The 17,859-nt window shown below is 35.8% G+C and overlaps 1 protein-coding gene across 1 annotated transcript in view; it reads right to left on the bottom strand.

The window, feature by feature from the left end:
- Positions 1-17,859, bottom strand: part of LOC148956506 (uncharacterized) — a 397,828-nt gene that overhangs the window by 231,696 nt on the left and 148,273 nt on the right. Inside the window, exon 2 of the mRNA XM_089108420.1 lies at positions 11,048-11,178. Coding sequence (XP_088964546.1) covers positions 11,048-11,178 — 131 coding nt within the window. The remainder of the gene's footprint in view (positions 1-11,047; positions 11,179-17,859) is intronic.

Consider the following 17,859-nt stretch of genomic DNA (forward strand, 5'->3'; position numbering starts at 1 on the left):
TTATTGAAGATAAGTACCATTTTTTTTTTTTTCACGGATGTACGTTGGAATGACGCCCCCCTAACGTCATCTAAAGTAGTGTAATTTAATTAATTAACGCAAGTTTGCGTTAATCAAACTTGCTCCTAACGCAAGTTTAATGGATCAACCTATTTTGCGCCCCCCCCCCTAAAAAAAATCCTGGATCCACCCCTGCATGGCTTACCGGATGAAAAATCAGACGAAACACCAGAAACACAGTGTGAAAAACCTCTTAAGGAATAAGGTAGGTATTGCTGAGCCAGTAATTATATATAAGTGCTATTGTTCCGCTTCTCGCTCGGCAAATATATCTGACTCCCGCCAACGTAAAAGTAAGCAAAAATAGATGAAGCTAGTGCTTGCATCATTAGGATTTGAAAATGAGATTCAAATGGTAACGTTGAACGTTCGTAAACTAAAGGCGAGTGTTATAGTTATTTTTACAGACTTGCCACCTGAATTGAATTTGCGAAGAAGTGAGGTGTTGACTAAGTCACGTGAGATGAAAGCGAAAGGTGAAATAATGTCTTCTCGGGTCTGTCAAAAGGTACGGACATATGGCTGGAAATCAAAGATTCTTCTTCATCTTCGTGGTCTCGCACCTAGTTATGTTTGGTTTGAATTGATGAATGTGTGGTGACAGTGATTTGAATTTATACTAATTTTCCGCAAGTAAAAAAAAGTGAAAAAAGGAGATTTAAATGGAACTTACCTTAGTGTGCTTTTTATATCTTGCTATTCTGTCTGATTGTTTTTGTGTTTTACTTTTTTTCTGTTTAGTTCTAGTTGTGCAAAAAAAAGTTCTCGTTCTGCTCGTTTTTTCTTTCTGCAGCTAATAAGCCGGATGTTGGGCCTCCGAGTTTGGTGAGCCTAATGACTGCATCATTGCTCTTTAATTGAAATCTGTTTCCGGCAGCCTCCTTGCTCCTCTCTTAATTGGAATAATCTGAGGTGCCGCTTTCTGCTTATTGGCCTATCATTCCAGATTGATTTTGGTAAGTTTTATTTTTACGATGATTTGATGATAAGTATTCAATGACATAACATCTGAGCGGCTCCATGTTTTTGAGAAAAATCAACTTGACCTAAATGAATTACATAATTCGGTGGGATCAACTGATGATGAATATTCTGATCTTTTTATCCAGTCTTTTCCTCCCAGCAAGTATATAAATAATGACCAAATACCTCCATTAAATCAGTCACAATCATCCCGAATCGTGTTTTGGAATTGTCGCGGAGTGCTTAGTAGTTTTGATGTGCTTAGTAGTTATGAGTTTTGAAAGTGCTTAGTAGCACTTTCCTTTCTAGCAATCACATTGGAATTCTAGGACTATGTGAGACATTTCTTAGTGATAGTAATAGTTCTTTATTTGGTATATCTAGGTATAGAGTTGTTACAAGAAAAAGGGGTACTCGTTCGAAAGGTGGACTTGCTCTGTTTATTAATCAGGATCTGCATCTTCGTGAAATCGCTGATTTCATTTGATTTATACCAAAAGATGAAGTTTGAATTCCTGATTGTTGAAATTATGTCTGGTAAAGAGAAGCTACTGCTATGTCTGTTTTATCAACCTCCAGGATCAAGCGCCTTGAGTTTTATTGGTAAGTTGAATGATCTTACTCAACGGCTGAATTACAGGAACCAGAAAATAGTATTTATGGGAGATTTTAACATAGATTTAGGACTCGTGAATTCAGAGTCCCAAACATCAATATCTCAGCCTGTGGATTTACTGACTACTTGTGTTTCTGTGGGTTTAGTCCCAAAAGTAAGAATACCAACACGTATTGGTGAACAGTCTGCTTCAACTATAGATAACATATTTAGTATATTTACGACTTTTAATCTGCATTCGAGTTACATTGTTTTAACTGATGCTTCAGATCACTTTATCCTATTTGGTGAATTTTTTATTAACCGTGGGAAATCAAATACGAATATAAAAGTAAGAAGGACTATTGATAATAATTCTATAAGAAACTTGAGAGCCACATTAGCTTGTACCGATTGGAACTCAGTTTATGATGAAACGGACTCAGACGCAATGGCTCCTCTATTTGTTGAGAAATTCTCGTCTGCTCCTGAATCTGCCTGCTCTTTTTCAAAGGGGCGCTCTGGCAGGTATACGACATTGATAATCCTGATGAATTTGGTACTGAATTTAAAAGCTATAAAACACTTTGACATCCCTGCTTAGAAAAGCTAAACAGGCATATTAACATAAACAGTTTCAAGAAGCAGAAGGATCACCAAAGAAGACTTGGACTCTAATAAATGAATGCCTGAATAAGCAAAAAACCAACACATTTCCTGAGACCATGATGTAGCTAGATGAAACACTTTCAACATCACAGCAAGAAGTATCTAACACGCTCAACGAATCTTTTTACAGGTATTGGAGAAGCAAACGTAGAGAATGGTTACGACCTGTCAACTGTCGGCAGAGATAATTACAAAAAATACCTACCTGCGTCATCTAGCTAATAAATGTTTCTGTCCTCTATCTCTGAAGACGAACTCCTGAAGATTGTGCAAGCCATGGAAAATGGTCACTCCGAAGGTCCAGATGGGTTGTCAACTTACCTCATTAAGAAGACAATGGATCGTTATGTCAGTATTATCGCACATGTCATCAATTCTTGCTTTAAGTACAGAATCTTTCCCACTGTTTTCAAGGCGGCAAGGGTTATACCCCTCCCCAAAGGTAGCAACCCCAAGCAGCCTTCAAACTACTGCCCTATCTCCATTCTCTCTAGTTTTTCGAAAATTATGGAGCTGCATCTACAATAGAGTGACGAATTATGTGACTAAGTCTAAGTTCTTCATCATGCATCAGTTCGGATTCAGGCCTGGGGACTCTATCAAGCATGCTATACTGGTTTTACTACAGATTCTAAATGATGCAATGGACCGTGAAGAAATACCAGCTACAATATTTGTGTATGTGAAGAAAGCATTTGATACGATTTGTCGTCTGATTCTTCTGGGTAAGCTTGACAACTGCAGAATAAGAGGCAATGTTCTCTTACTCATCCAGTCCTACCTTACTGGTAGGAATCACTTTGTGGATGGAGGTAGAGTAAAATTGGTAAAAATCCCATGTTCAGGAAAGGTAGGAGTACTGCAAGGTTCAATTCTTGGGCCACTTCTGTTTCTAATATACGTTAATGACCTAATAGACACAATCGCGGGTAATGGACTTGCTCTACTATTCGCAGACGACACAGCTAATACCGTCACAGCTATAAATGAACCATCGGTCAAAAAAAACATCTGTCGTGGTCTAATGAAGCTACTGCAGGGGTTTGCTGACAACCGCATTGCTTTAAATCCATCGAAAACCCATTTTATCATCTTTTCTCGACTTTCTCATGCCCTGCCGTCACTTTCTCAAATTTCTTTCAATTTTAAGGGAGAACTAGTTACCATTACTAGAAGAGAATCTTATAAGTACCTAGGTCTTATAGTTGATGAAAATTTATCTTGGAAGCTTCATCTTGATAGACTAAGGATTCAGCTAGGAAGGAATGTAGGGTTACTGCGGTATAAAAATTTTACCTCCCTTTACCTGCCCTTAAGTCAGTTTATTAATCTTTAATTCATTCTTATTTTAGTTATTGTCCCATTGCTTCGAAATACTTTTAAATCTCGAATTAAGCCCCTTCAACGTCTTCAAAATAAGCCCTTCGTACATTAATAGCACTCCTTCCTTCCCCCTCGGCACTCCCTGATTAATCCCTTTCTAAGAGTCAAAATACATTTTTGAACATATTGCCATTTGATCTCGTCCTTCCAGTTCAATGTGTCCTTTTTAGACTTAACCAAATTAACGAATTATTACCATTGGCTCTTAATTATATTAATTTCTCGCTAATTTCTTTTGTTCAGAATAAGTATAGTCTAAGAAGACGTTCGGCTAAATTGCCTTGCCCTAAAATTCATACGGAACGATCCAGATTTTCTCCGAAAAATTCAATAATGAAGTTTTGGAACATTTGTGAAAGTTGTGTGGATTCAGATTCTTCTATTTCGTTTTCTAAAAATAATCTAAAAGTATATCTAATAGACAATTATTAATTATTATGAAGTCATGGTTGCCGGTGCTGGTGTTAATTTATATTGTGGTTATTTTTTGATTTGGAATGTGGGCTGTGAGTTGAATGTGGTGTCTAACTCTGTTTTTTTATGATGTGTAGTTTTATTGTTTATTATTTTTCATTACTTTTATAATATTATTTATTTTTCTTCTAAGGGTGCCGGTTTTCGAGTATAACTCACTTTGTAGGCACCCTCTTTAATTATTTTTCTTTTTTGTTGTATAATACATTATTACGTTATAATGAGTGTAATTAGTTTGTAAATTAAAAGAACCTGACCATGCATACTTGTGGCTGAACAACAATTCCGCGGAGAACATCCCTTTTCACTGTTATGTTAGCCAAAGTTGAGTAGTATCTCTGTATGTTTAAAATGTGTGTTGCTATTACAATAGATCTTGTTCGATCGATATATTACTTAGGTAGGTCAAACATTTCGTATTTGGCTTATGCTAAAGAAACTTTCCTGATTAGTTGCTATACACAAAATGATGGGCTAATATACAAAACATAGAACCAACTAATGGAGATAGTAGTGACTCTCATAAATTTTACATTCAACGACAAGAGCAAATAGAGAAAATCCCAATTAGAAATTTGTTACTTTTATTAGGGGATTTTAATACCCAGGTTGGTAGTAATAGAGATAGATGGTATTCTAGCCTAGGTAAATTTGGGGTCGGAAAAGGAAACAGCAACGGTTACAGACTGCTGCAACTTTCTAGGTGTAACAGTATGCTTCTAACCAATACGATATTTGGTCATAAAGCAGCCACATAAATTAGCATAGCTCTCACATGATGGTAAAAGGGCTAAACTTAGTAAATTATAGTATTGTAAACCGAAAACTGACGGGATCGATACAATATACTAGGGTATATAGTGGTGCTGTTATTTATGTTAAAAGTAAAGATCTCCATCTAGTTGTGTCTAAGGTTAATCCACAGCTGAAATTTAAGAGGGGTAACTACGTTCGGGGAAGCTATGACGTTGGTAAACTACAAAATGAGATTTCCAGAAAAAAACTTTCCAGGAACAGTTGAATACTAAACTAGGGAGTAAAAAATTTGGATGATAGATGGAATAGTCTTAGGAAAATAGCTTGTGAAGTCGCTGAGGGTGTATTAGGGAGGAAACTCAGAAACACAGCTAGGAATATTAGCGGAAATATGATATGTTTAGTAGGGAGGAGGAGGGGCTTTTACAAGGATTAGTGAAAGACCTCATAGTGTGGTAAATGAGTTTTTTAAAGACAGTGGTTGTGAAGTTAAAGGTAAATTGCAGAAAATTTTGGATATGATATTTGAAAACGGGGAAGTACCTAGCGATTTTAAGTAAACTTTGATTAAATCCCTCTATAAGAAAGGTGATAAAAGTAAGTGTGGTAACTATAGAGGCATTAGCCTGGTTTTTGTAGGAAGGAAATTTCTTTGTAAGATGATACTTTTTATACTTTGAGATTCTGTAGGTAAATATTTAAGAGAAGAAAAGTGTGATTTTAGGAAGGGAAGAGGATGCGTCGACAGAGCTTTAGTGAAGGTTCTATCCTTGTATGGTATACCAGATAAATACATTAAAGTGATTAGGGCTATATACAAAAATAATTTTGCTGCAATTAAGGTAGGAAATGAGGTTAATAGTTGATTTCGTATTAAATCAGCAGTTAAGCAGGGATTCGTTTTATCCCTAATGTATCATTTTCATGGACTTTATTCTAAAGAGTACAGAAAAATCAATGAGAGAAAATGGAATCAATCGGGGAAGTAAAAATGTCGTAGACTTAAATTATGCTGATGATTTTAGCATCCCAGACCCAAATATTAGCAAAATGAATGAATTTTCGGAGGTTTTGAAAGTTCAGGCTGCAAAAATAGGTTGGAAAATTAATGTTAAGAAGACTAGGTTGCTAAGACTGGGAATAAGTGAAGGTGAAGAAAATCTATCTAGTGGAAAGTTAACTTAACTAGATAGTATTATTAGCAAAGAGGGTGGATATGGTAAATCTGTTAAAAGCACAATAGCCAAGGCCCAGGGCGATTTTCACGGACGAAAAATTTTGAAAATACAAGAAGACAAGTCTGCAAACTAAATTTAGAATATCAGAAGCTACAGTGATGACAGTGGTCAAGCATGGTTCCGAAGCGTGGGTGCTCCGAAAGACAGAGAAGGCTTTGCTAGATGTTTTCCGGAGAAACTGCCTAGAGAGGTACCCGACTGACTGACCGTATCTCAAACAGTAAGCTGTACAAAATTTGGTTCGATCCCGCTCGCTAGGGCTACAATGAAATACAGTTTTAGACGGCTGGTACAAGGTTCAGCGGATAATGACAGATTGCCAAAGATTGTCTTTGTCGGCTAACCATCTAAAGCCAAATGAAAAACGGATCGTCCGTGAATTGGGGGGAAGGAGGTCTTAATGAAAGACAGAGGGAAAATGGAACTACTTAAGAGGCTGCAAAGGGGAAGGATTTCGATAGGATGGGATAGAAGAGGAGCGTGCGTAGCTGTTTGGGCCTCAGAAGGCTTTGTTATGCAGTGATTTATTATTAGCAGTACTGATGGCTGGGGTGAATTCTCGGGGTAAGTGTTGAGCAAATTAAAAACTGCAATACATGGAAGGCCTGTTTTTTGGCAAATCCGTGTATGCTGATAAGATAATCATTTTTTTTTTCTCCTTATTGTTTCAAGAGCCCGATGACATAAAACGTCATAAATATCTTGCTTAACTGCAAAAGTACAGACGGGGGAGGGGGGGCATTCCCAAGAAGCCCTATTTTCCCAACAAGTCCTCATCTAAATTTACAAACATTACGACCTTAAAGGTTATTTCAACGGTTTAAAAGGTTTAGGTCTATTTTACCAAATTATGAAAGGCCGGTTCAACCAAATTCTTTTACCTACTTTTACAAAGATCAAATGAAAAATTATTATCAAGTTCAAAATGTTTAATCATTCGGGGAAAGCGAGCGTGACAAAGCTCAAGTGAATTTGTGGTTATAATTTAAAATTTTTGTCCAATTTAATCTTCAGCCTGTGAAAGTGGGCATCCGCCGTTTAGTCATTAAGGTAAACCACACATTAATATTTCACTCTATTTAACAGTACAATAAAATATTAGTTTCCTTGTAAATTGTGTTTTTTTTCCCTTTAAGATACGTAATTGATACCAACAAAATAGGTAGTTCATTTGGAGATCTAGTAAAGCTTCCGAGAAAATTCGGCGAAACCAAATCTCTGAAAATAAATTATTACTTAAAGAAGGTACAAACCCGTAAAGTCGACCTAGATAACAAAACTAAAAACATTTTGAGAAAATTCCGAAATACTGAAAGATATTCAAACATGTGGGGAAAATTTTACAAACCTTTGAGGTCGGGGGGTCCAGATTCTGACCCTGTGTGCATTCCTAGAGTGAAGGGAACCGGGCCTTGTCACTATTTAATGAAAAAAAAGTTTTTCTTTCAACTGACAGTAAGGAGCAACATCAAAACTTAAAACGAACAGAAATTTTTAAATATATGAGGACATTGCCCCCTTCCCAGTACCTCGCTCTTTACGCTATAGTTTTTCTGAACTTTAAAAAAAGCTTATTATTCCAATTAAACGGCCCTTGTGTTTCAGGAGTCGTTCTTATAGAATCGGGACAAAAGTCAAACTTAAGCGTAAAGAGCGAGGTATTGAGAAGGGAGTAGGCCCCCTTATATAACTAACAATTTCTGTTCGTTTTAAGTTTTGATGCTGCTCGTTGCTTCCAGTTGAAAAAACTTGTTTTTTTTTATTTAATTTCTGATCGTTTGAATAATGACCCGGCATTATTTTAAATAATGCCGGAAAATCCGGCTCCCCCTCCATGTAAAATTCCTTTTTCCTTAGACAATCCCTCCATGGAAAGTTATTCCCACGTAAGATCCCCACCCCTGCCAGGAAAATTTCTCCCAGACAACTCCATTCTAGCTGAAAATTCACCCCCCCCCCCAAAAAAAAAAAAATTTGTTGCAGGCGGTTCCAGGTGAAAAATTTTTCTTACCGCACTTTCATGTGGAAAAGACTTTCATTTGAAAATATTGTATTTAAAATCATTCCGAAAATCCCCTCCTCCGTGGAAAAGTTTTTTTCAAAAATACCCCACCCCCTAGTGGAAAGTTGTTCCCGCAGAAAATTTCCCTCTAGAAACTTTATCCCGTGGAAAACTCCCCCATGGCAAATTCCTCCCGTGAAAAAACCCCCCTCCTACGGAAATATACTCCAGAAAACTCCAACCCGGTAAAAATTTTCACCCAGACAATTCCCCTTAACATCTCCACATGTAAAATTGAGTTGGCAAAAAGAAAGTAAGATTAATAAAAAGAAATTCATACAGGAATTATGGCAGGTTCCCCCAGTGTAAAATTTCTCCTGTAATGTTCACCCCCCTGAAACTTCCTTCCCCATACCCAGCCGAAAATTCATCCCCTCCTCCACCCGAAAAATGTATGCATACTTCCCAATAACAAATACAATACGCAAATAATGGGCAAATTTTACAACTTGAAGACCTTTTCCCAGGGACTATGGGGGTCAAGTTATCTCCAAAGGCATAGTTATTGGACCTTTCAGCTATGCTGAACAAAGTGGCTATCTCAAAATTTTGATCAGCCGGCTTTGACGAAAAAAAAGGGTTGGGAGGGGTTCTATTTGCCCTCCAATTTTTGTTGTCACTTAAAAAGAGCACTAGAGCTTTTAATTTCCGTTCGAATGAGCCCTTTCTCAATATTCTAGGACAATTGGTTCGATGTTATCACCCTAAGGAATACCAAAAAAAATAAATAATAATAATAAAAATAAAGACATATCGTGATCTTTCTTCTGGCAAAAATTTTTGTAGATGGGAGCTTGAAACTTCTAAATTAGTGTTGTCGGATACGCATGTAGCTTTTGATGGTGTAGCTTTTTTTAGTTTCGGTTACTATTGACCCATGTCACTGCTTACTTACAATTCGTTACCACAAATTGTTTGAAAATGAAGTATTAGCAGGATTTAAAGTAAGACTTAAAAAGATAAAGCTCCCTCGTTGCGGAAAATCTGTCAATAAATAATTCTTTAAAGTCCGAAAATAAAATAAAGTAACTTAAATCTTGCATGTTGGCTTGTTCATGTTACGTTTCCGAAACGTGGAATTCAGGCATACGGTCAATAAAGGGATAAATCATGCAGGAGAAAACTGGCAGGCAATCTAAACAGAAAATTGAATAAGTGGAAAAGTGACCAGCGATCTCTTTGTCCCATATCTGAAAAGCAAAGTCTTCTAAGGTCAAATCTCTAAAGTCCCTGACCCAGAGTCAGGGAGAGGGCAGCAAGCCATCATTGACTTTAAAAACGAACATACCTACTAATATTTAAAAGATGATGGAGTGGGAGAGGGTTTTCATAAGCGTGTAAAGGGGTATTGGAATGATTAGGTATTATTATTATTTAAAGACTGAGTCAAAAGATAAAATAAAAAAATAAATAAGAGTTGAAAATAAAATAAATCAAAAGAAATATAAGGATTTCTTGTCATTTGAATATTTAGGGGACGGTCTATTCAAGGATTATAAATGTTTGTGTTATTTGGGGAGGGGGAGATGGTCTGCTTCGTTTAGTGAGGGTGTCTTGGGATATTAAGGTATAATTTATATTTAAAAAAAGGATTAAAAAGATAAGTTTCTCTGGGGAAGTGTGTTTTCACTAACCACTTTGCATGGACAAAGTGTTCATAAGAAGTTTTGCGATAAATTTTTGATTGAAAATTGTATCCATAAGTATACTGCTAAGGAGTCCCAAATGTAATAGGACATACAGAAAAAACAGTGGATCCCCATTAATTGGCCAAAAAGCACATAAAAAACTTTGTTTTCTGATAAGCTTCGATATTAAAACTGTAAGTCTTTAGGTCAAGGGGACCTTGAGCCAAATGTATAAAAGACTTCCGTTTGGGGCCATATGGGCCATCAAAAGTGGGCCCTCAAAACATTCCCTTTTAGTTCCGATTGTCTTGAAACTTTCATCATCAACTCTTTAGGCTAAGAAAATTCAAGGGCAAGAAATAGGCTTCGAGAAAAGGCCAAAACTCTGTTTATTTGTGGCCGGAATACCAAAATATAATGATAAAAAAAGAACAAAACTTTTTTCCAGGTTAACTTAAAATTCTTAAGCATGATTAGCTGTCCAAAGAGGGCTAAACATTTTCTGGGAAGGATTAGGATGCTAGAGGGCCCTGAAATAGTGTAGGAAGTTGTTGTTCCAGAAGAAATGTCCCTTTCTGGTACAGAAAGTGAATTTTAATATGCAAATATCTTTTTATAAGTAGTTTTAGAAAGATGTACACAAATTATGTGTCATACTTGAAACTTTAGCAGTGCTTTCATTACACGGGTATTTGTATGAAACCAATTTAAAAGTGATTATGAAAGCTTCGAGAAACTAGCAAAGATTCGATGTAAACTTTGACCTCAACAAAAACAATATCAACTGGCTTTCTTTTGGCAAATTTGAGTTTGGCTTGACAAATAAACCCTTTAACGTTTAAAATTTTTACATCTTTTCTATTTTCAAATAAATTAATACTTTTTACTATACATAATTAGTGTAGTAATTTCATCAAGGTGAGGGGGTTTGAAAAATTTTTATTAGGTACTATCATCTTTAGCCCTTAAACATGTATTGCCATTATAATTAATATTGCTTATTGTATTATTTTAGCTGACTATTTCAAACGATTTAAGGGCTAAATTACCAGAGGTTTCGGCATGGATATTTCAGCCCAGCTATAAAAAAAAATACATTATTAATAATAGTTTTTCAACTTTAGTTCCGTTAATATTTCTTCCTTAGTTTGATTGAACAAAAAAAAAAAAAAAAAAAAAGCAAACACTAAGTGCAAAATTTGTTAGAAACTTAAAAAACCTGAAGTTTTCCAGTTTCTCTGCAATGATTTGGTAACCAGATCACTGCCAGAAATATAATTGGTGTCCCTTCCCCTGCTTGGCCGATGTACAAAAGAATTCATCCATTCTGATGTCGCTCTCTGAACTTGTCTAGAATAGGTGAAAATAGACTTGACCTTAAAGTCATACTCATGGGTGAGATCAAAGATCACTTGATGAATAGACAATATACAATCACTAGTTCTATTGTTTGTCAGAAATCTTTTGTTTAATCGAGATTATCCTAAATTTGAAAATTAGCATAAGTTACACAATTACAATAATAATGAAATGAATTCAAGGGCAATGACAATTGAGAACAAGACACAAGAGCCCCAGCAAAAACTATAGATAAATAAGAATGATTAAATCATTCGAAATCAAGAATAAATTAGACACTGATCTAAAAAAAAACTTTGTTACTGGTTAAGAAAGCGGTAAATACGCGATAAGTAAAGTTTCGTTAATGCTAATGAAATAAAACCAAATAGGATGAAAATATAATAGTTTAGAAACAAATGTCGGCAATATATTTGCACATTAGAGGGTTTATGGGGGGGGGGGGGGGTAAAACATAGCAGGCATTAAATACCTAGCCTTACCTAACCGAGGTACCTCCCTCCCCCTAAACCCCAAAAAACAAAAGTTTGTATATTGTAAACGTAGTGACAAACCGCGGTTTGCAATCCAATTCTCTATTGAAAGAAACCCGTTTGACTAGTTTCTTAAGCATCTTCCCTATATATTATATCGCATGTTTACCGCTTTCTTAACCAGTACCAAAACTTTTTTTGCAATGCTATTCAATTAAATCATAGGTGCCCAATCTAAAGCCAATGTAAATTACTATTAATGAAGAAAGCAAACTGAAAACAAATAGAAACTCGATTTACGTTACCTGGCCAACGCGAAGCGTTGCTGAGACCTTGGTCGGCTTCGCAGAACGGCAGAGGAAACTACTACGGGAGCGAAACCTTGCTTTTGTTTCTCCGATATCTATTACCCGCTGTAGGTGTTAACCCTTTGAAACATTTAAAATTGTACATCTTAAAAAGAATTTATTCTTCAAAAATGATGAGAAGTCCTTTAAACCCAGCATTAAAATATAGTGTTTCTGTTTGAAACCACCCTAGGTCTCTATTTCCTGAGAATCAAATTTCTACTTTAAGGTACATACCAAATATACAAGCTAATACTGCATAATTCTTTCTAAAATATTAATCTAACCCCATACTTCTTGTTATTAGCTACTTTACTTTGCCTCGAAACTTAACACCTTTTTTTCGATCTAGGCCTATTTGATGGTAAAAACGATTTGGTTCTTTGTTCTAGCACCGATATAGTCACAGCATTACACATCACATTATTATATTTCGTAATTATTTTAATAGCTTCGTTCCCACTTGCATAAAAAAACAAGTTTTTCTTCCGTCAAAAGTATCGGATACGAATAATGGGTAAAGCAAAAGTATGGAGTTTCTAAACCCAAAAGAGGAAAAAAGTATACCATTTTTGATTACAAGGCACTCTTCATGATAGATATAGAAATAAACTTTTATTACCCTGAAATGCATATTACAAATCCATATAAGGTGTTAGTAAAGATATTTGACCCCTCCCCCAGAAGATGAAGAATAACTATGACTCTTGTTTATTAGTCCGTCTCCGTGATTGGGGAAAAATCTACAGATTAGGAAACTGAAAACTTCCAGCGCTTGGACCGTAAAGGTCAAAGGATTATAATTTCTCCAGCAAAATTCACTTGGCTGTTAAGTTCACTTTCTAATCATCATTATCACACGCCATTAGCCAAAGAAACTTGCACTATTAGTTCGAGCCAATTTGTGAGAAAGAAAACTGACCAATATTTCTGCTTTGTCTGACTCGTAAAAACGTTACAAAAATGGATATAAATTTTTTTTATGCGTTTTTTGAGTTTTTTTGTGTGTAACCCTTCTCCCCGAAAAAAAAAGTCATTGTGTAAAACACCACCCGAAAAAATCTTGGATACGGCCCTGGTGGTAGGGGTGGCGTTAATGGGGCAACGAGACCACTTTATGTTACTAGTTATCCACATCAATAATTCTTAAAGGATGCTGATTAACATAAGGTGTCAAATATCTGTCTCTCAACTAAAAAGTAGGGAAGCACGGGCTCACTTTGATCCTTAGCCTTTAAATGCATTAAAATTGGGCAAAACGCTCTGAGCGAAACCAAGTACACCATGCCCACCTCTGTGTCAAAATCGTAGGGATTGGAAAATAAGAGGAGCATTAAAGGAACATCTTGCCCATTCCCGTCTCTAAACATACTGGTTGAACATCAACAAAAACAAGGTGCGATGCGCCAGCCTTTCTGCTAAAAGCTTGGTGACTTTTGAGCAGGACCATATCCAAATTTTTTTTTCGGGGAGTGTTTTACATGAGGATTTTTCGTAGGGGGGGGGGCTACACAAAAACCTAAAACACATAGTTTTTTTCTATTTCCATTTTTGTTATGTTTTTACGGGTCAGACAAAAATTTCGGGGGGGGGGGAGTTCAAACCCTATAGCCACCCTCCCTGGATACGGGCTGGCTTTTGAGTAACCAAAAAACAAGGTGGGAAGGGCCAAGGGTCCAGGATCTTATCAATGATTTCTCATTTGTATGATTCGTTTTTGGACCAACTAACACTGAAATGGTAATCTGATCAGTTGGAGTATTCACAGTGGTTGTCACTCTTGTTCAATTCTGAGTCTCTGACGTCTTTCTCTGAACATATCGTTTTAACTTGGCTGGATGAAACTTCGCCTTGCCGATCAAATCACGGTTGATATGCACTGGAATAGTGGAATCGTAAATTCCTGTCGTTTTAAATGATTTTTTAATCAGTGAACGGGTAAGGCAAGTCTCCAGGATCTGACGTAAAATTTTCACCTGTCCTTCTTGTGGTATGACCTCACCTGGGTGTGCTCGTTGGATCCTTTCGCTCCACCGATTTTACGGCTATCAGGATCGCGACAAAATGAAGTTTGGTCCAAGTTGAACCAACATTCTGGTTTGTCTAAGATGTCAAGCCCTTCTGCTGTTTTTGTATAAGATCATAAAATCCTAGAATGATGAAAGGGTCTGCTTGTTGCATAGCCCTCGGGTTTTCAAGTCGCTAAGGTTTCTTGAGTGAGAAGTTGTTTCTTTTCTTAAACCCAAGCCACTAGTCGTCACCTGAGTAGTAATCCAAGTTATACTTCTACGACTTTATGTTCCTTCCGGTTTTTCTGGTAGGTAATTCTATTCTACAGGGGCATTACACCCTTTCAAAGAGAGTGAGTATCCTCTCACATAGCCTTATACTTCTATGGCCCCTCCGTACCAAACAGGGTTTTCTGGTAGTCCTATTCTACAGGGGCATTACACCTTTCAAAGAGATTTACGCCATTTCTAGTTCAAGTTATATACATGTTTTTTTTTTTACCATCTATTGAATTTGAGGACGCCCCCGTACCAACAGGTTTTTCTGGTAGAACCTTTTACTTTGAGTACACCCCCGTACCAAACAGGTTGGGTATAATCTGTTTTGGTTCAAGTTTTTCTGACACAATTAACTGAATTTCTATTTCATGATATACAAGTTTTTTTTTAGGTTAAATCCGTGGTCATTCATCTGTAAGTTGATTAGTAGGTTTTTTTTTTAAACTTGGCTAATAGGTTTTTAAACCTATTACTACGAACGCTACATGCATTCCATTTTTGGAACTAGGAGCGAGATTGTGTGATGCTATCAGACTGGTTTCGTTTCATGGGTTCATTAATAGAAGAACTAATGTTTTTGAAAAGGGTAATTACTTCTTTAGTTTACGAGATTTGCGAATTTTTTGCGAAAAGGTATTTGCGTAAAGGTATTGCGATGGTTAAGAATGCCTCACGGGTAATTAAAGAATGGGATGCTTGCATCAACAATACAAAGAATATGCTCAGATACTTAATAGATTTGACGCCTACAAAAGACATTGGTAGAACGTATTCAATAGCTTAATTGAAAAGTAACGATAGAATGACATTGTGACTTGACCTAGCTTTACCTCGTCGATGTGTACTGTATAATACACAAGTGATGATTTGCACAGTATTGTCAATTTTAAATAGTTTAGAAATAAAAAAAATTAACAAGAAATGGCTGAAAAGTGTTTTGAAGGAGTTGAGTTCCACAAGGGTTCAGTTACATGCGGATTCAGTTACACGAGGATTAGTTAAATGGGGTCGAGTAGCACGGAGGTTCAGTTGTACAGGGTTTCGGTTATACAGGGGGTCAGTTACCTGGGGGGGACAGTTGTACGGGGGTTCGGTTATACAGGGGGTCAGTGACATGGGGGGTTCAGTTATTTTTTCTGATTTTGTGTGTTTTCGCAAGAAAATAACTGGTCTTTTAGCAAACTTAGCCATAGCTACCTGAAACTCTGCTTAAATATCTTCATTTTTAATCTAATTGCATAGTTACTAAAGGAACATTGAACATTTTTTCTGATTTTGTGTGACCACCCGGCGCCCCAAAGACTCCTGAGCCTCCATTATAATACTTTTTAAGGCTTTATTATATCTTTTCAGAACAAATTATTATTTTAGGGAATTATTTCGGTGAAACAGTTAGAGACATTTGAACGGTGTTGTGAGGTCCCCTACCACAACCCCAAAGGCTTCTAATCCCCTCCTCCACTTAAGCTCCTTATTTCACAAAGACATAAAGAAATTTAAAGTTCAATTATAAATTTTTCAGTGGAAGATAGAAAAAGTAATACCATACTTGTGAATATTTTCCCTGAAGATAAAAATTTTTAGTTCAATTTAAAATTTTCTCAAAGAAGTGAAGAAGAATTCAAGTTTTGTTCTGAATTCTACCAAAGAACACAATTCAATTCTAAGTTCACCAGAGAAAATAAAAATCTTCCACTTCAGTTCTTTATTTCACAAAGACATAAAGAAATTTAAAGTTCAATTCTAAATTTTTCGGTGGAAGATAGAAAAAGTAATACCATACTTGTGAATATTTTCACGAAAGATAAAAAAGTTCTAGTTCAATTTAAAATTTTCTCAATGAAGTGAAAAAAAGTTCAAGTTCTCTACTGAATTTTACCAAAGAACACAATTCAATTCTAATTTCTCCAGAGAAAACCAAAATCTTCCACTTAAGTTCTTTATTTTACAGAGACATAAAGAAATTTCGAGTTCTCATAAGGGAGGGACTGTCTCCCTTTTCAACACCCTGCTCATTAAACGAAAGTTTTTTAATGCTTTGAGTCTCATGAAATATAAATAAAACAAATATAAAATATTTTTTCAACTAAAGAAAGGAGAAAGTTTAAAACTCATAACAGATTGAAGTTACTTCGTATATAAGGGAGGGACTGCCCCCCTTTTCAACACCTTGGTCGTTAAATGAAGGTTTCTGTCTCATGAAATGTAATTAAACAAATATAAAAGATTTTTCAACTAAAGTAAGGAGCAAGTTTAAAACTCGTAACAGATTGGAGTTACTTTTCATATAAGGTAGGGACTGCCCCCCTTTTCAACACCCTGCTCGTTAAACGAAAGTTTTTTTTTTAATTTGTTTAAAAATCTTTTTTTCAATTTCAAATTTTATTTAAAAATTTGGAAAAAAAGCCAACTTCACAATAAAGAGTAAGGAGTTAAGGATTTTTTTGTCCCAAATTTCTAAAATGTGTCTCTCTTGGTCCAACGGCCTACAGTGGTAAATTTCAAACCAATCAAGAACTAAAATTTTTTAGTCTATTTGGGGGACTCTTCACACAAAGTGATATTTGTTTGGAGTTCCGTGCAAGTCACAAATCCAATAGCAAACAAGCCCTTTCGTTTTCATTATAAATATATTTATAATGAATTAACAAGTAGTGTTATTTACAACCCTGGCCCTTTTAACCGAGGAGGCATGCTATCTTCTCAGAAGCCTATTGATTCGCCTTTCGAATTTTTTATAAAAAAGTTGCTAGCTTGTGATTTCGATGAGATGTCTCATGGTTCCGATAAGGCTAGTCAGAAAAAAGGGCACGGGAGGGGACTATTTGCCCTCCAGTTACTGTCGAATCTTAAAAGGCGTATTAAAAATTTTAGTTTTGATCGAATGAACCCCCTTTCCAGTTACTGTCGAATCTTAAAAGGGGTATTAGAAATTTTAGTTTTGATTGAATAAACCCCCTTTCAGTTAAGTTAACATGTTACCAAATTCCACATTATTGCACAGAAATATCAAAACCGTAGGTTAGAAAAGCACAGGCTATTTTTTTTATTGCATTCAGCATATGCAATAGAATTGATTTTCGACGTATTAAAAAAAAAAAACAATTCAAATTGAATAATATGGTAGATGGATAGAACTAGATCTTAACTAACAATTGTTAGTGGTATTGTTACAATTGTTACCATGTAGAACTACAGAATGATTTAAAACTGTATTAAAAGTTCAGAAACACACCTATACTATTTGCTAACAATAGCAGAAACAAATTTGCCTTCGTTCGAATGATTTTAATTTAGGTACTTGTTCAATATCTCAACCCCACTCAAGAATTTTGATCTGTAAGATCTGAGAAAAACCGGTTTGTAATTGCATTCAGCATATGCGATAGAATTGACTATGGTACTAAAAGAGATCTTAAAACTGCAGTTTCTATAAAAAAGGCTGAATTACAAAATCAAAATTAAATTGCATTTACTACTTTTCATTTAAACTAATGCAGTTTCTATAAAAAATTTGAAATTATTTCGTTTAAACTTCTATAAAGTTAAGTTAACATGTTTATC

This window comes from Artemia sp. Qi Xiang Cuo, chromosome 1 (assembly GCF_049724085.1).
Source record: "Artemia sp. Qi Xiang Cuo chromosome 1, ASM4972408v1, whole genome shotgun sequence".
NCBI lineage: Eukaryota > Metazoa > Arthropoda > Branchiopoda > Anostraca > Artemiidae > Artemia > Artemia sp. Qi Xiang Cuo.